General features: G+C 37.0%; 1 protein-coding gene across 2 annotated transcripts in view; it reads right to left on the bottom strand.

The window, feature by feature from the left end:
* Nucleotides 1-19,476, bottom strand: part of LOC150085480 (NAD(P) transhydrogenase, mitochondrial-like) — a 445,310-nt gene that overhangs the window by 324,851 nt on the left and 100,983 nt on the right. For both annotated transcript variants that reach the window (XM_090374063.1, XM_090374062.1), the window contains exon 5: nt 4,960-5,164. In XM_090374063.1, coding sequence (XP_090230189.1) covers nt 4,960-5,164 — 205 coding nt within the window. The remainder of the gene's footprint in view (nt 1-4,959; nt 5,165-19,476) is intronic.

Here is a 19,476-nt window from a genome sequence, read left to right as displayed (position 1 = left end):
TGACATCCTTCATCACAAGGTACTGACAGAATCTGGTGGTTTTCCATTCCGACCATATACTCAAATCAGGAGCAAGCAGATATGCACTTTATTGCCATCCATCAAACAGTAAGGGTTACGGTTTGGCTGACGGCAATGCTATGGAGGCTCGTCGTTTGTACCACAAAAGGTTCCCAGAACGAAGATATCCAGACAGGAAAACATTTGAAAGTATCCATCGCCGCCTTTGTGAATATGGGACCTTTGTTGTTGTTGTTATTTAATTTTTAGGAGCATTAGCAACTAAGGCCATATTGCTCCATTGATATGCGGTGGTCATTCCCTGACCTTTCTGCATCCTCTGTATTTGGTGGTCACGGGCTTGAACCCTGGTCTAATCAAGAAGCATGTGCTATGCAGTGCTGCTCCGCCCCACCTAGCTAGGGAGGCACCCATGGGACCTTTACACCTTGTGCTGCCGACAGAGGATGACCAAGATCTTGACTCCTGAAAGGAGATTCTGGATGTTGCGCATGACACTCCTGGAATCAGCACATGCAGAATAGCAATGCAACTGGCTGTTCAACGTTCGACTATTTGGAGAGTATTGCGAGAACACCAACTGTATCCTTACCATCTGCAATGGGTACAGGCCTTGTCACCAGCAGATTACCCTACGCGAGTAATGTTCTGCCAGTGGGTCTTGCAGCAGTGTGGTACAACTCCTCACTTTCCTGCCTTAGTGATATTCACAGAAAAGAGGGGCATTAGCAACATTCACAGAAATGTGAATTTTCACAGAAAAAGCACAGTTCACACGAGACAGAATCCAAAACTTTCGCGATCAGCATGTGTGTGCTGACGAAAACCCACATGCAATTCTTCCATCACATCACCAACAGCGGTTCAGCCTCAACATCTGGGTGGGTGTTTTTGGTGATAAGTTATTTGGGCCCCATGTACTTCCAAACAAAGTCACAGGGCAGGCGTACAGAAACTTTCTGGAATACAACATGCCTGATTTCTTGGACAACATGCCACTGATCATTCATTAACAAGCACACTTCATGCACGCTGGCGATCCCACACATTTCAGCCACCTAGCCCGCAATTACCAGAATCGAAGGTTTCCTGGTCAGTGGATAGGTAGAGGTGGGCCAACTGCCTAGCCTCCATGCTCACCTGATTTAAACCCACTAGATTTCTTCTTGTGGGGCCATTTAACGTCATTGGTGTATTCGACTCCAGTAGCTGATGTGGAAACTCTCCGCAACCGAATTGTGGCAGAGTGTGAGACAATAAGAAACATGCCAGGAATTTGGCATCGTCTTCGCGATTCCATGAGATGTCAATGCGAGGCCTGTATTCGGGCAGAAGGTGGACATTTTGAACAATTACTATAAGGTGATGTGAACAGTTAAGTGTCATAGACAGACCTTCAAAACTTGGAAACCAAGCATTTCCAGAACTATGTTGATATAAAATATTTTTATTGTCTACATATGAGGAAATCATTCCTGAAGTTATGCCGTGTATTTTTGAGACACCCTGTATAGAGTAAAATATTTAAAGCAGTGTATATACATATCTAAATTAGGCAATACTTTGTGGTATTCTGTTGTTTACTAAAGGTTAGGAAACACTGCAATTAATAAAAATTAAAGAATCCATTGATTGTACAATGTATACAGAAAGGACAAACGGAGTAGAAGGGGGGGTATGGTCTTAGTTAAGAATCACAAAATCTAAGGCAATGCATCCAGTGGACATGGGTGGTCGTGCACTGTTGAGTCAGATTGGTATGACATAAGCACTGGGAAAACAAAAATGGGAGTAGCAGTGGGCGATAGGCCTAATGACTCTCACGAGGGCAACATACAGCTGTATACAGAAATAGAGTAGGTCAATAAATCAGAATGTCTTATAATGAGAGATTTTAACATTCCAAATATTGATTGGTACTTGTGGGTTGATCAATCACAGACTAGCAAGGCATTTGTGTACTTATTCGATGACTGTTTCTATAGCAGTATGTTAGAGAGGGAACAAGGAGTAATACTCTCGATCTGATTATCAGCAGTGATTATTCATGCATTAGGAATCTGCAGATAACAGGACCACTAGGTGGCAGTGCTAACAATGTACTGATTGGTAATTTACTGAAAGATGTAACTACCATCAAGGGAAAAGGGATAAGTTTTTGCTTTCATAAAGGTGACTACAGTGTTCTCAGGCAGTTTTTAAATTCTATACAGTGGGGCAAATTGACAATGATCCCATCAGCAAATTCTAAATGGGCAGCATTCAAAGAATTAATCATAGAAGCTACTAGGCTTTTCATACAAACTAAGAAATACTCTTCAATTTATTTCTTGAAGAGTATTTCTTAGGCCTAAAGGGAGGTCAGATAAACTGCTGAGACTTTTGGCAGAGAAGAAAAATTCATGGGATGCATATAAATTATCAGGAGACACAGAAGCCTATAGTAGATATAAACTATTCTGTAATAAAGTCACAAAGGAGTCACGCAAGTGAGAGAAGATTACAAGAAATCTTTGCAAAGGATGCAAATTAAAAGAATAAAGACTTTGTTAATTATGTAAACACTAGACGGAAGGGGATGAATCAAAATGGTCCAATTCATATCAATGGTTTGGCTGTTGATGATTCCTGCTCAAGTTGCTGAAAAATTGAATGAGTATTTTGCATCTACATTCACATGATGAATTCTTTAGGGAATAAGATCCTGGACGTTTATCAAATTCTAATATGGATCTAAATGATTTTGTAATAACTTAGAGCAAAGTGAAAACAAAATTGAAGTTACACATAAGAAAGTCACCTGGAGTGAATGGGATCTGTGCAATTACATTAAGGGAAACACAGTGAAGGAAGTAAGCAAACCCCTAGGGATAATTATGAGAGACACCTTGTATTAAGTGGAGTCCCCACGGACTGGAGATGTGTGAATGTGTTCCCAATTCACAAAGAGGAATCAAATGGTGACACTAGTAATTAGACATGTTAGTTTAACTTCTGTTCCAAGGAAAATAACTAACACGATATGTGTTAGTTAAGGAGATACCTTGTTTGACCAATTTGATTGGATACTACAATGTGGTCACAAAGGAACTGGATGCAAAAAAATAATTTTGATATCATATACTTGGATTTCAGAAAAATTTTTGATACGTTTGCACATAATTGACTGCTCTACAAATTGGAGCAGTATGGCATTAAGGGCAAGTTGCTGCTATGGATAAAGGGATGGTTGAGTGGGAGAAGACAGAAAGTGGTAATCAATGGATGCTGCTCTCCATGGGCTAATGTTATTAGTGTTGCCCCCAAGGTTCATTGTTGGGCCATTGTTGTTTTCTATATTTATCAATGATACTGATGAAAAATATCAGAATGTCCAAGGTTGCAGATGGTACAAAGGTTGGCAGGGTAATGACAGTATGCTACTGCAACAGGATCTAGGAAAGTTAGGCAGATAGGCTGAGAAAAGGCAATTGAATCGAAAATTGATAAATGAAAAATTTATCAATTTATCATCGTTTATCATTTATTAATTTTCATTTATCACCTGACAAAAGAAAATTGATAAATGCAAAGTGTTGTATATGGGTAGCAGTAACCCCAGAGTAACATACCAACTGTGTGGTACTACACTGAGAGTATTGGAAATGAAAATGAACTGGGGATTATGTGCAATCTGATAAGAAATTCTCTGAGAAATGCACACATGCTGCCAGGACAGCTCATGGGGTTTTGTCATTGATACATAGGAATTTTTCGAGCAGGGATAAGGAGGTGATTATCCCATTGTATTAAGCAATGGTCAGGCCAAATCTTGAGTACTGCATACAGGTTTGGAAGCCTCATTTTAGGAAGGATGTGGAACTGCTGGAATGAGTACAGAGAAGGGCAACAAAATTAGTGAGGGGAACAAAGGGTGGTCTTACCAAGAAAGGCTTCAGTTCTACAAACTGAAGCGTCTGGAGACTAGGCCCTGCAAGGTGATCTGATTGAAGTGCTCAAGACTTTGAAGGAATTGAGCAAGCTCAATGCTAATGGGATTCTTCTTCTTGCGCAGACCACACACGTAGAGGCACCAACTGAAATTGAGGAAGGAAGGTTGCAGAACTGATGTGCGGAAGTTTGCCTTTCAAGGAAGAACTAAAACTATTGGAGGGAATGAATAGAAAATGGGAGGTGCCTTTTATTTTTATTTTTTTGTGGCTGATGCTGGATAAGCTAGCTTTCTTGCATCATTTCCCACTACTAATGATCTGAAACAGAAATGATGGCTAACTACACTACACTAACATGACTAATGCAAAACTCAAAACTAATCATCATTTAGTCTATAATCTAATTTTTTAACTCCAAATTACTGCTGCTGAAAATTACTAGAATTATTACTGCAACTCTTGTCTCATTTAAAATATTTACAATCAGGAAATCCATGCTAATTATCTCATAATGAACTTTTTTCCTCCACTTTTTATTTAGATTTCCTTTTCTTAGGGAAAAGAATTGCAAATTTAGTTAAAATTTACCATAAATAGTTCTAAGTTAACTTTCAATGTAACTCATTAATAATCATGAGGCTATATTGCCATAGCAGATTATGCATTAGGCATACTAACAGTATCCCAAATAGGCTGAAAAACATTTTAATCAACTGCAGGATCAGTGCTTTGATTGCTCAAATATAAAAATGCTCCTTATAATTATAAAAAAACCTATTTTATCCTATTTTTTTAATAAAAAAAAAACAAAACTATTCTGAGCTCCATAAATTTAATTATTCAATACTGGAAGTAACTTTGTATAATGAAAATGATTCCTTTTTAAAAGTCTAACAGGGAATTTATAAAATTTTTCTATGAACCATCAGATTGAGAAATCTAAAAATACTAATATTAAAAATATGGGTGAATATTCAAATTAAGAATTTTAAAATGTAAGACATACCAATGGACAAAAGAAATTTAGAGATGTTATTGGCATATAGAGTTGATGACTGTGTAGGAAGTCTACTAGGAAGATCAGTGTAGCCAATGTGTGTTACTCCTTTGTGTACATATAATTCTCCTGGTTTTGTTGTTTCTACATTACCACCAGCCTCTGCTGCTAGGTCCACAATAACTGAGCCAGGCTTCATTGATTCTACCATTTCCTAAAGAAAATGTATAAAATAGATCTTTTAGCCCTGTATTACTTTCTAATATATATATATATATATATATATATACACGTTTACAATAGTTCGATTTTCTTAAATACTGGTGTGTATTCTATCACAGTTGCTGAAGAGAATGTAAAAAATTAACTAATTAATAATTAATACTAGTTGAGCTAACAATAATTAAGAAAATTAATATAAATAAAATAGCAAAGCTGTGATAGATACAAACAGAAACGAGTAAGTATAAAAGCATTACATCGAATGGGCTGTTAATCCACTCAAAGCCCCCGATGCGGCCACGTGATGTAAAGCAAAAATGTATAAATATTATTATATAGTTATAAAAATGTATAAATATTATTATATAGTTATAAAATAGTATTGAAAATTACCTATTGCTACAGATACATAAAAAATTTTTCATCAGTAATTATCATGAAAATTTCTTTAGCAATACGCAATAAGTTTCTAAATCCTAAATGTATAGGCCATGTGAATTTAGGATAACCGGGACTAGGCTAGCTTAAAGACCAGTATTGTATTAACGCCAATACCTATATGTTAAAAAAACACCAGTATTTAAGAAAATCAAACTATTGTAAACGTATATACACTGGCACGTATAATGTTCAATTGGCCAACATGGCAATAACAATGGCATTAACGATGCACAAAAGACAGATTAAGACACAATAGAATGATAATACAAAAGAATAATATATATATATATATATATATATACACACACACATACACACATATAGCCAAAAATTATTCATAAGCAACTAAGATATTCCTTGCATGGCATGGTGAATAAGTAAACTGTGTTATTTGAAGATAATAAAGCACTCAAACCTACATTGGTTTTATTATGTTTATTTCCAATTCAGAAATAAGTACATAAAGGAGTCAAATGTTTATTGTATTTACTTACTACTTCTTCAGTAACTGCAAAGACAGTAACTAAGGGTTATTATTATTATGGAAATTCTTAAAAATTCTAGTAGAATTAAATTTCTAAAATATTTGTTTTAGAAATTTAATTATACTACAATTTGTTAGTAAATCAAACTCAGATGTAGTTCAAAGAATTTTGTTTTAAGGTTAATTTTATATTAAGGTGAATTTTGTTTTAAGGTTAATTTTATATTAAGGTGAATTCTGTTTTAAGGTTAATTTAAATAACAATAATAAGTAGGTACTTACCAGTTGTCTTTCCAATTCTCCAATTTCCTCACAAAAGGTCACTTAAGTAACAAGAATATAGTATACTGTGGTTTACTTAATCTCATTGCCAGGTTGCTTGATGAACAAGAATCTAAGGAATTATCATTATAAAGTCAGTTCTACTGTAATGAGCATTTTGGCAATGCAAATTTGTTCCAACGTGGCTGATATATTAGGGAACAATGAGAGTATAATGCGATTTTTGCATTAGCTCATGCGCGAATTCATCTGCGAGTAACACCAAGTGAATGAAAAACCGAGGACCAAGCTAAACGTTGCGAACAGCAATGCATACAAGTTCACAAAGCTTAAAAAATGTCAAACATCAGAGGTAGAGAGCTATACTTCCCATTTATTGTAATTGTATTGGTCAGAGACACAGTTGTCATTCGCTGCATTCACAAGATATTGTAGGCCAACTCATGCTTTCAGGAGCTCATATTTTTCAGTTTGAACAGAAATTTTGTGAGGTGCAATAGCATGAGCAGAAAAGTACATTTCTGGAGGTCACTATCATAAAATAATAAAAACAATTTGCAAATTTATTGGGCTTTTCTGTTAATGCAATCTAATTATAAATGGCAGTAAACTCGATCTTATTGCATTTGTGATAATACTGATAGCTGGATTTCTGTGGGTTTTTACGTTATTATGGTGAAATGTGTTTCCCCCCCCCCCTTCCACGAAATCTTCAATCATAAAAAATAAACAAATTTTCAGAATCTTCTCTTCATTTCTATTTTTAATGAGCGAAATTGTTACTGCATATCTAACTTGTGCAATCCATATTCATTGTTATTGATTGCTTATCTTTTTTATTGTTTTAAATTTTACAATAAAAAAAAAGTCGGTGAACAGAAATATCAATTAGTATGTATATATTGCAGTGTCATTTATTTAGAGCAAGCTTATCTGCGAAAAGATCTAAACCTCCCAAGGACTTCCTAATTCATTTCACAAATATACGTGGTCTCAATTCTAATCTCAGTGATGTCCATTTCCACTTGCAGTCTTCCAAACCCCATGTACTTTTTCTGACTGAATCTCAGTTATCAGTTGATTCAACTACTGCTCATCTCAGATGTCCAAATTATTTGCTGTATGATTCCTTTCGACTCAAAGCTGGTACTTGTGCATATGTCCGTTCTGATATTCCCTGTCAGAGACTTGGCAATTTGGAATCTCCTCTCTTTGATCTTCTCTGGCTTAAAATCTCTCTACCTCATTGTGTAAAATTCATCTGTTGTCTCTACCGTTCTCCCAACTCCACTAATCACTTGGAGCTCTTTGACTTCCTCTCTTTGCAACTTGACTTTCTCCAGTCCAACTTTCCTAACAGTGAGGTAATTTTCCTTGGTGATTTTAACGTTCACAACTCCAGCTGGCTTCCGTTTTCTAGTCACACCAACGCAGCAGGTCGAGATGCTGAGGCTTTTGCAATTACTAATGACCTAGCACAGATTGTTCATTTACCTACAAGAATACCGGACAATCCTAATCATACAGCCAATACGCTTGATCTTTTTCTCACAAACAACCCTTCTAAGTACAAGGTTGAGGTGAGAGGTCCTTTAGGCACTTCAGATCACAACTTGGTGATTGTCTCTTCTCCAATGGAACCTTTATCTCATGGCTATTCCCAACCTCATATTGTTTGGCATTACAAGAATGCAAAATGGGATGACCTGCGAGACTTCTTTTCTTCTTTTCCTTGGTCTGATTACTGTTTCAAAACTTCTGATGTCAACGTTTGCTCAGATCGTGTCAGTGAAATTATTCATGCAGGAATGGAATCCTTTATCCCACACTCCACTTTAAAATCTCGTCCTTTATCTAAACCTTGGTTTTCCAATAAATGTGCTAAGGCTGTCCAAGAGAAGAATGTTGCATATCGTAATTGGCTTGTTTCTAATTCTTCAGTTTCATTTTCTGCCTACACCAAAGCTCGCAACAATTGTAAAGCAGTTATTAATCAGTCCAAACTAGAGTTTGAACAGGCTATCATCTAGTTGAAATAACAATCATCTAGTTGAATTAAAAATTTTGTCCCCCATGTAGAGTTTCCTTCCCATTTGCTCCAAACAATTAGAGGCAAATTAAAATTACCCATAAGACATTCACATTTACTTGTCCATTCCATTTGCATGTAGAGGCTCTTATCATAATCTTCATAATCACATAACCTGAAGATTATTCCCACTCTCATTATACCTTTGCTTCTTACTATCTCACACCATAGAGATTCTATATTAACATGCGAAACAGGAATGCTTTTTCATGCTCAGGCTGCATGACCCCACCACCCCTTCAATCTTCCCTATGTTTCCTAAATACATTGTATATACCATACTGAAACTCATCATCCCCATATCTGTGTGGCACCATGTTTCTGTAAGCCCTATTATGTCAGCGTTACTTGTCCTAACCAGCAGTTCGAATTCACTCATTTTACTGGCGACACTTCTGACATTACAGTATAAACAATTAAGACTTAAGTGTTCTTGTATAGTTAACTACTCTGACGCACCTTTGGAAGTTATTTAAGCTTGCTTCCCTGGCATTAGCTACCTGCTCATTTGAAACGTTTCTGCCCTCAGAACATCTTGCTAATATGATCTGTTGCAGTAATAAACAAGAACTCTTGAGGTATATACAAGTGTTACTTTAACCAATATCATCAGATAAATACGCATTATGTGTGAGTGAAAGATCCATTCATGCATTCTATCATTATTATTTTATGGGTTTTTTTTTTTTTTTTTTTTGATTTTTTTTTCTGTTGTCCTTTCATACAATCAACCCTTTGGGGAAAGGGGGGTTAGTTAGAGATAGTATGAATTCAGTACAGATTAATAGGGATGGTTTATAGCGCTAGTGTTGTGTAAGGAGCGGAAGTCATTTTCATACACCCAACAAAAGAATGTCAGTAAGACTAAACCATAAAATATATTTTCTGTTTATAACTCATGGACAACTATACAAGATCAAAGGAATTCACAAGAGAGAGAAATTACAAAAATACAAGAAAATGCCATATTTAATAGTCATGCTGGACCTGAATTAAGAAAATTTTTATATCTGACATATATACAGCAAGAATATACCCAGCTACTTGTTAATGTGGCGTTGGCAGGCTCCCCCTTACCAACAAACACACTACTGAGACTTCCTGAAGATGCAGATGGAAGAGTAGAGGCAGCAAGATTAAAAACTAGCTGATCCAGATACCTTTTAGAGTATTATAGGTTTAGTCCAATGTATTAGGGAATGTAGATATAAATTCAAGTAAATTAAGAATGTAGTGGTAAAACTGTATACTTAAAATGTAAGGAATATTAGATCTTGCGATTATGCTGATCAAGACCTCAAAAGACATGCCCCATACTGCCAAACAGCTGAGAAAGGAAAATACCAGAGCATTTTCATGGGGTCAAAACATGGTTTTCACCATGTTTTGTTACCAATAAGCAAGGATGTGAACATGGTATCCTATATTACTCCGGAAGTGAACCTCAAGATTACAATCACTGCAATGAAGTAGGCACTTTTGTCCTCTCAAAATTCAATAAATTAATGAAGTAGGCATTTTTGTCCTCTCAGAATTCGATAAATTCGTTATAAACTACATACCAATCGTAGATAGAATGATATTACTGAAATTGGACTAGACTGTTGGCATTCGAGGTGAGCGGACGCGCTTAGACAGGGCTCCTCAGTTAAGTGGTTTACTTTTGGATAGTGCTTTTAAATATTTGATTTATTTAAATATTGTTGGATTATTTTATTATAGGCTTTCCTGTAACTGTTTGATTTTAATAATATTATGGATATAATTTTTTAAAGTTACTTTCATTGATATTTATTTAATTTTATAATGGTAGTTAAGAGATCTGCCTTAAACACGTCACAGGGTATCGTGACTCACACGGAAATAGCAGATGGCGATTTACGGGCGAGTGATAATTTCATCCGTTGTGGAACCTGTGGAATGTTTTCCAAGGTCGACCTGGTGACTAATCCTACCTCACCTGGGGATTCTTTTCTTTGTGATCGATGTAAGGAGTGCACCGATCTTAAATTACAATTTTGTGCACTGATGGAACAATTTGAGTCCCTGAAAAAACGAGTGCTTGCCCTCGAAAATAATGCATCTGGGAGCTGGTCAGGGACTCAAAACTCCAGCAATCTACCAAGTGATGCACACCCGATTCGAGCCTAAAAACAGAAAAAAACCAAGTGCAAACTACTGTGGTTAACAAGGACATTGTTTTATTAGGAGACTCCATTGTCAGGGAAATGGGGAATATTTTTTGTAATAAGGATAGGTGGAGCAGAACCAGGGTATGTCTGCCCGGAGCAACTATTAATGATGTCACCAACAGATTTTCAGATTTTAAGGGAGCTAAAGAGAATATTATTATTCATGTGGGGACTAATGACATTAAACGTACATGATCTGCAATTTATTGGAAAAATACAGGACCATGCTGAGGAAACGCTGCAAGCTAGGCCACAATGTCTCTGTGTCTGCAGTTCTGCCCAGACACGATAGGAGGGATTATATATTAAAAGCCTTGTGGATTAACTCAAGACTTGAAGGACTCTGCAAGGCTTTTGGGGGGAAATTTCTATCAGCTTGGCCCACACTTGTAGGTAGAAGGAATTTGTTTTGTAGTGACTGGATACACCTAAACAAAGGCAGTGGAAAAGTTTTTGCCTGTATTATTGAGGATACCTTAAAGGTTCAGGGGAACTGCTAGTTAGGGGGGATGTGGGTAATACTGACACACGTTTATCTGATAATATTGGTCAAAGTAACTCTTGCACGTACCTTAAGAGTTCTTATCTGTTACTCCAACTGGATGTATTATCTAGATGTTCTGGGGGCAGAAACGTTTCACGTGAGCGGGTAGCTAATATCAGGGAAGAGAGCCTAAAAAACTTCAAGGGTTGTGTTAGGGTTGTTAAATATACAAGAACAGTAAATCTTAATTGTTTATACAGTAACGTTAGAAGTGTCGTCAATAAAATGAGCGAATTCGAACTGCTGGTTAAAACAAGTAACGCGGACATAATAGGGCTTACAGAGACGTGGTGCCACCCAGAAATTGGGGATGATGAGTTTCAGTACAGCTTGTATAATGGATTTAGGAAGGATAGGTTAGATAGAAGGGGTGGTGGGGTAATGCTTCTTATCAGAAGCAGCCTGAGTGCGACGATAGCTTTCCCGGATTCAGACATTTCACATGCTAGTATGGAGTCTGTATGGTGTGAGATAGTTGGAAACAAAAGGTATAATGCGAGTAGGAGTAATCTACAGACCAGGTGATTGTGAAGATTATGACAAAAGCCTCTACATGCAAATGGAATGGGCAAGTAAGCGTCAATGCCTTATTATGGGTGATTTCAATTTGCCTCTAATTGATTGGAGTAAATGGGAAGGAAACTCAACATGGGGAACAAAATTTTTAAATCAACTAGATGACTTATTTGTATCAACATGTCAGGGAAAGTACTAGAGAAAAGAATATCCTAGACCTCATCATCACACATGAATCAGATGACATAACAGGGCTGACAGTAGAGGAACCAGTAGCAGGAAGTGATCACGGAGTTCCACGGTGGATGATGATGACGAGAGAGGTAGCAGAAGTAAAAGGCAAAGGAATGGGTTTTAATTTCAGAAAAGGAAATTACGATGCCTTAAGGTACTACATGAACCTTAAGGCATCGTAATATCTACCCAGTATTAACTGGGTAGATATCGCGCAGAGAATGAATAAAATTGAACTGTGGTACGCTTTTATAACATTAATCACAGATGCCTTGAATGCGTATATACCATTAAAAAAATACTCCACGAGAAGTGTTCCAAGTTGAATGAATAGTGAAGTTGCCACATTACTTGAGCAGAAAAAGGTGGCATGGAAAGGTTACAGAGCAATAAAAAGTACTGAAGCCTATAACAGCTACAAGGTGATGTGTAATAGAGCCACAGAAAAGGTTCGACAGGCAAAGGCAGTTTATGAGAAATCACTAGCAAACAGAGCAAAGAGGGGGGATAAAGAATTCTTCACATATATAAATGCCAAGAAGAGCAGGACAAACCAGATCGGACTTTTACGTAAGGGAAAGGGGATAGTATTAAATACACCAGCTGCCGTTGCAGATGAACTCAACAGTTATTTTGCATCGATATTTACAAATGAAAAGCCTTTTGTGGCAATGGGAAATTGTGGGAGCGAAGTTAAAAAATATGTAATTAATGATATTGAAATTTCGCAAGATTATTTAATGAAAAAACTTTCGGGCCTACAGACCAGTACGGCTCCTGGAGTTGATGGAATATACCCTATAATCTTAAGAGAGGCGGCAAGTGAGTGCATTGAACCATTGAGGCTAATTATGCGAGCATCACTAGACTCTGGGGAGATTACATTGGATTGGAAAAGTGCAAATGTATCTCCCGTACATAAGGGTGGCTCTAAAAGTGAAGTTGGAAATTATCGACCTGTCAGTCTGACTTCAGTAGTAGGGAAAATCATGAAGGCAATGATCATGGGTGGAATTCAGGATCATTTGAATCGAAGTGAAATTCTCAAGGATACTCAGCATGGTTTTGTAAAGGGAAAACCATGTTTAACAAATCTGGTTCGCTATTTCGAAAGGGTCACTCACGAGCTGGATTTAGGGAATAATTGCGACATTGTTTATTTAGATTTCAGCAAAGCTTTTGACTCAGTCCCACATGAGCGGTTGCTTTATAAGCTGGAACAGGTTGGAATCACTGGGAAAATCCTTAGATGGATAGAAGGATGGCTTCAGGGCAGGAGGCAGAGGGTTGTGATAAATGGCTATTCCTCAGATTGGGTTGATGTAAGAAGGGGTTCCCCAAGAATCAGTATTAGGACCACTGTTGTTTTTAATTTTCATAAACGACGTTGATGAAGGGATAGAGGACGTGATGTCTAAATTTGCCGATGATGTTAAAATTGGTAGAGTAGTTAATGATCACTGTCAAGTTGAGCTTCTTCAGAGAGACCTAGATAGACTTCAGGAATGGTCAGAAAAATGGCAGCTGTACTTTAATCCAACAAAGTGTAAGGTATTACACCTGGGAAACAGTAATCCCAAAAAAACATATTCACTTGGTGGAGTTCAACTAAACCCAGTACTGGAGGAAAGGGACTTGGGTGTTACGATACGGTCAGACATGAAATTCTCTGAGCATTGTAAACAGGTGGCAAGGAAGGCCCATGGTGTCCTATCAATGATCTATCGAACTTTTGTAAGTAGAGATAGGGACGTGATAATCCCATTATATAAGGCTTATGTTAGACCACACTTGGAATACTGCGTTCAAGTATGGAGACCGCACCTAAAGAAAGACATCGAGCTTCTTGAAAGGGTGCAAAGAAGGGTAACTCGCCTGGTGAGATCGGCAAAATGGCGTCCTTATGAAGAAAGACTTCGAATATGTGGCTTGTAGAGTTTGGAAGCTAGACACCTTAGAGGAGATTTGATTGAGGTGTTTAAGGCTCTGAGAAGCATCAGTAAAATGAATGAGGACAAAATTTTCAAGATTATAAATGATGCTAGAACTAGGGGACATAAATTCAAGTTACGGGGGGGAAATGTTTAGATTGGACTGCAGGAAGTTTTATTTTAGCCAGCTAGTTATAAATTACTGGAATAAGTTGCCTTCGTGGGTGGTAGAGGCCGACAGTTTGGGGAAATTCAAAGGTCATCAGGATAGTACTTTCGGGTAAGGGAAGCGCATAGGATGATAGGTTTAATTTCCTTTTTTTTTTTTTTTTTTTTATTAATTATTATTATTTAGTTATTTATTTTATTTTATTTTTTCTCTTCTCTTTATCATTGTTTTGTTCGGATTTTTTTTTTTTTTTTTTTTGGCTGGTGCAGCATAAGCCACAGGCTTTCTTGCACCATGCAGCCGTTACTAATACTAATAGCAAGGACAATCTTTTAAAATTAACATACTACAGATATATGTACCTATATCTGACCAATGATACAATGATGAAGTTGAAACCTTTTATGATCTGCTGAATAAAGTTCTTAGTAAATTAGAGAAGGATGAAATAATGCTGTTGATAGTGACTTCAATGCCAAAACTGGTCAAGGATGCAGAATGGGCCTGGTTGGCAAATATGGACTAGGCATAAGCAATCATAGAGTGGACAGACTATTTGAATTCTGCCAGGAAACCAATATGGTGATAACCAACACATGGTTCAAATTGCCTAAATGTCGCCTATATACTTAGATATCTCCCAAGGAATTGAATAATGAGAATCCAGTAAGAAATCAAATTGACTACATACTAGTGAAAAAATGCTTCAAGAACTGCATAAAGTGAGTAACAACATACCCTGGAGCAGATATTAATTCCGATCATCTCCCATTAATATCTGTTGTAAACACACAACTTAAGGCAATTAAAAGAAATCATGCTACCAAATGACTTGACATATCACTGTTGCAGAACCCCACTATTAAAGAAGCAGTTCAGCGAGACCTTAACAGTGAACTGAGCATCTTAGCCAGTGATGATGAGACAAATGTACAAACACTATGGAACCACTTGAGAGATACTATAAACAAAGTAGGCACAAATCATTTAAAAGCAAGGGGAAAAAACCAAGAAAAGGTGTTGGATGAATAATATCCTAAACATAATGGAACAACGTAGACAGGCAAAAAGAGATACTCAAGAGTATAGAATAATACAAAAAGAGGTAAAGAAAGCAATCAAGACAGCCAAAGAATGAGGGAAGACAGAGAAATGTGTAGAGATGTAAGAACTTGAAAGAAAACATGGCGTGGTAAACATACACAGGAAAGTCAAAGAGATAGCCTTGATATATAAAAAGCGGCATGCTATAATTCTGTTTGATGCCTCAAACAAGTCTATTATGGATGAAGAATAAGCTCAAAGGACATGGGAGCTATACGTACAAGAGCTATTCAGTGACAACAGAAGCGGCACAGAAGGCTTTGAATACTATTTGGAGTGTCCAGAAATTCTCAAGGAAGGAGTACTATACGCATTATCATATAGTACTTCTTGGCAAAAAACAGAAAAACTCCAATGCTGGACGAAATTCCAGCAGAGAACATAAGTCAAATCACAAAACTCTTTAATCGAATCTATAACACCAGTGAAATACCGAATGACTGATTAAAATCAACATTTATTACGATCCCTAAGAAATCTAATCTGAAGACGTGGAGACTATCGTCTAATCAGCCTGCTGAGCCATTCAAGAATGGCTCATCCAGGTGATTCATTCAAGAATAAGAGCTAAACATGAATTTGAACTAGACGATGCTCAATGGGATTCAGGAATGCCTTTGTAACATGTGAAGCATTGTTACAAAGGCATTCCTGAATTTTGTTGGTTCAGAAATGTCTGGACCAACAAAAACACACATTTGTCTACTTCATAGACTACGAGAAGACCTTCGACAAAATACAACATCATAAGTTGATTAAACTGCTTCATGAGCCCCATTTAGATGGAAAGGATATCTGCATTATTAAAAATCTTTATTGGAGTCAGACAGCCACAGTCCGAGCAGGAGGAATAGGAACAAAAAACATCAACATCCAACGAGGAGTTCAACAAGGCTGCATCCTTTCACCTCTCCTGTTCAACCTATACTCTGACAAAATATTCAAAAATGCCCTGGAAGGTATAGACATGGGAGTAAAAGTGAATGGAGTGGTTATAAATAATATTAGATATGCAGACGACACTCTCTCTTTGACACCAATAAAGGCTTCCAAAAACTACTCAATAGGATCAGTTCGACTGGAGCAGAGCTGGAACTCAATATTAATGAAAATAAAATCAAGTTCGTGATTTTTAGCCGCAAACAGTATGAAAATGTAGGCCTATCACTCAATGGCAATCCAATTGAATGTGTCAGTCACTTCAAATACCTGGGAAGCACTATCACGGAGAACTTAGACCCCCAGAAAGAAATACAAAGTCAAATTTAAATTGCCAGAGCATCCTTCAAGAAAATGAGGACACTTCTTTGCAATGACAACCTCAAACTGAAATTAAGGCAACATGTGGTCAAAACCTACATCTAGTCCATGCTTTTATATGGTGCTGAGACATGGACTCTCAAGGCAAGTTCACTGAATCGGTTAGAGGCGTTCGAGATGTGGATACATCGCAAGATGTTGTGAATACCATGGACAGACTTCGTAAACAACAACGAAGTCCTCCGCAGAGCAAGAACAGAAAGAACCTTAATAACTACCATCAAATGCAGGAAAATTTCTTATCTTGGCCATATTCTGCAAGGAGAGAAATATCATCTACCTCAGTTGATAATAAAAGGCAAGACTGAAGGAAAATGGGGATTAGTAAGAGGCAAATGTCTTGGCTCCATAACATTCAACAATGGACTGGCACAAAATGTATAAAAACTATTCAGGCTAGCGGAAGACAGAAATGCTTTCTCCTTGGTAATCGCCAAAGTCCAGGGGACCGAACAAGGCACACAAAGAAGAAGACTTCAACAATTCTGTATTCAGCCAAAAAAAGTAGAATTAATGTGACAGTGGGTTATCATGGTGAAGTAACCAACAGTCTTTGTGTTCCACTTTTCATCTTCTTTTCTTTGAACCACATAACATAAGCATCTCAGAACTTCAAAACAAAACTTTATTAACTGTTTATCCCTCCAGAATGTCTCTTGGTAGAACACCCACACAGTCAAAAAATGCAAATGCTAGCAAAACAGCCTTGGTTTTGCTGATCGCTTCCAGCAGATTCTCTCCCCTCTTTGTTTCAAAGAGGGGAGAGAATCTGCATTGGAGGGAAACCCTGGAAGTGATCCCCACACTATTTTAAATTTAATTTTTTTTTTTTTTTTTTTTTATGGAAACCCCAAACACAAAAGGTATCAAAACCTATAGCACTTAGTACCGTGCATGAGTTGAAAGAGAAGTATGGGGGGGTGCCGGAAACTCTGCTCTAGAGACTAAACATGGGTTTCACCACTTCAAGCCTCCAATAAGCAAAGTGGTGGTATTGCACAGGTCGATGAGAGTCATCTACCACCTGCAAGTGTTTCATTTGTGATTTTTTTTTATTTTAAAGCAAAAATTTAACACACACACACAATGTTCAGTGCACGCCAATATTTTGAAATATAATGAGATACGAAAACGTCTCTTTGTTATCAGCTAACAATAACAGACTGCCATAAGTGAGTGAACAGCTTAATGCATGAAGGTATGAGACATGTCATCCTTGTTGAAGGTAATTTTAAAAGATGTCATCACTGTAGAAACATGTATCATATCAACGCTGAAAAACAAGCATAAGTCAGACACTTTTTTGAGCAGACCTTGTATACCATCATTAATGAGAATTATCTATTTCTGATTATGTTCTACCACTTACAGTCATAGGTTTGGGGACTGGCTATATTGCCAGAGAAATGCAATAACATTTTACAGTGAAACTTCCCTTTAACGGACAGCCATGGGGAACGAAAATGTGTCCGTTAGAGAGAAGTGTCCGCTAACAAGAAGTCTGAGGGAGAAAAAAAAAAAAGAAAGAAAGAAAAATCGTTAAACGTTTAATGTAAAATAAAATTAAATTATATACAGATTTTGCACAATATTTTTGTAAATAATATACATACAATTGTGCTATGCATATTATGACTTTATCTTAAGAAAAATACATACAGTAATCACTTATTTTCTTCTGCACCTTCTTCCGGCTGATAATTTTGTTTTCAACATTCGTTTGGAGTGAAGAAACCATCGAAAGTCCTTCAGTATCTTCTTCAGCGGCGAAAAACATTTTTAAACGATTGATTTGTATGAACGCTTCTTCTATTTTCATCGGTGGTTCATCGTTAATATGTTCTTCGACAGAATGACCTCCTTCCATTTCTTCATCCTCATGAGGAACTTCTTGAAAAATATCGATGATAATGTCGTTGATATCTAGAGCACCATCTTCTGTAGTGAGGTTCGAGTCTATATCTTTGTAGCCAGGGTCACTTGTAGCGGAAGTATCGTACATTATCAATAGATGTTGAAGTTCTTGTTCTTCTTGGTACGTACTCCACATTGCTGTTCACAACTTCAATTTTTGCGTTTTGAGAAGCCAGACTTTACAAAACAGTACACGACAGTTTGTTTTCTAATTGTGTTTACTGAAGAGGAAATCCATTGAATCGCATCTAGGATGCTGATTTTCTTTGCAAGGTCACTCGCACATGTTACATCATTCATGTTTGCAATGAGATGTTTTAAAACACGTTTTCTGTAGTGAAGTTTGAAATTTTTTATTATCCCTTGATCCAAGGGCTGACACTCTGCAGATGTGTTTGGTGGCAGAAAAACGATTTGAATGTTGGACAATTCAATGTGCGGGTGAGATGCAACATTATCCATGAAAAGAATAATTTTTCTGTTTTGACAAATCATGTTTTGGTTAAAGTGACTTATCAATTCGCTCGTGATATCTCGTGTCATCCATGCTTTTTTATTAGACTTCAAGTCAACATTCAAAAGATTCAACTTTATGCCCTTGAAACAACGAGGATTTTGTTGTTTTCCTATAACAAGAGGTTGTTCAAAGTCTCCCAGCATATTTGTGCACAATAGTACAGTCAAGCGTTCCTTAGAAATTTTTCCGCCCTGGCACTTTTCGTTTTTTAGACTCATTGTTTTTTCAGGAAGAGCTTTAAAAAACAACTCTGTTTCGTCACAGTTGTAAATATCCTTAGCTTCAAAATCACGACATAAATCTTCCAATTTGACGGTCCACTCTTTTACAACCCCAGTATCAACAGATCTATCTTCACCACTTACGGTTTTCCAAGAAATTTTATGCCGAGTTTTGAACTTGTCTAGCCATCCCACAGAAGCTTTGAACTCATTTACTCCCATAGATTTCGCAACCTCCAAAGCCTTTTCCCTAATAATAGGCCCATTAATGGGAATTTTTTTAGCACGTGCGTGACAAAACCACTCATACCTAACATTGTCAGTTTGAAGTCCAACAGTTTTCGGG

The sequence above is a fragment of the Mastigoproctus giganteus genome, chromosome 5 (assembly GCF_048544385.1).
Source record: "Mastigoproctus giganteus isolate SK-2022 chromosome 5, ASM4854438v1, whole genome shotgun sequence".
Lineage (NCBI taxonomy): Eukaryota > Metazoa > Arthropoda > Arachnida > Uropygi > Thelyphonidae > Mastigoproctus > Mastigoproctus giganteus.
This window is presented reverse-complemented; position numbering and strand designations above follow the sequence as displayed.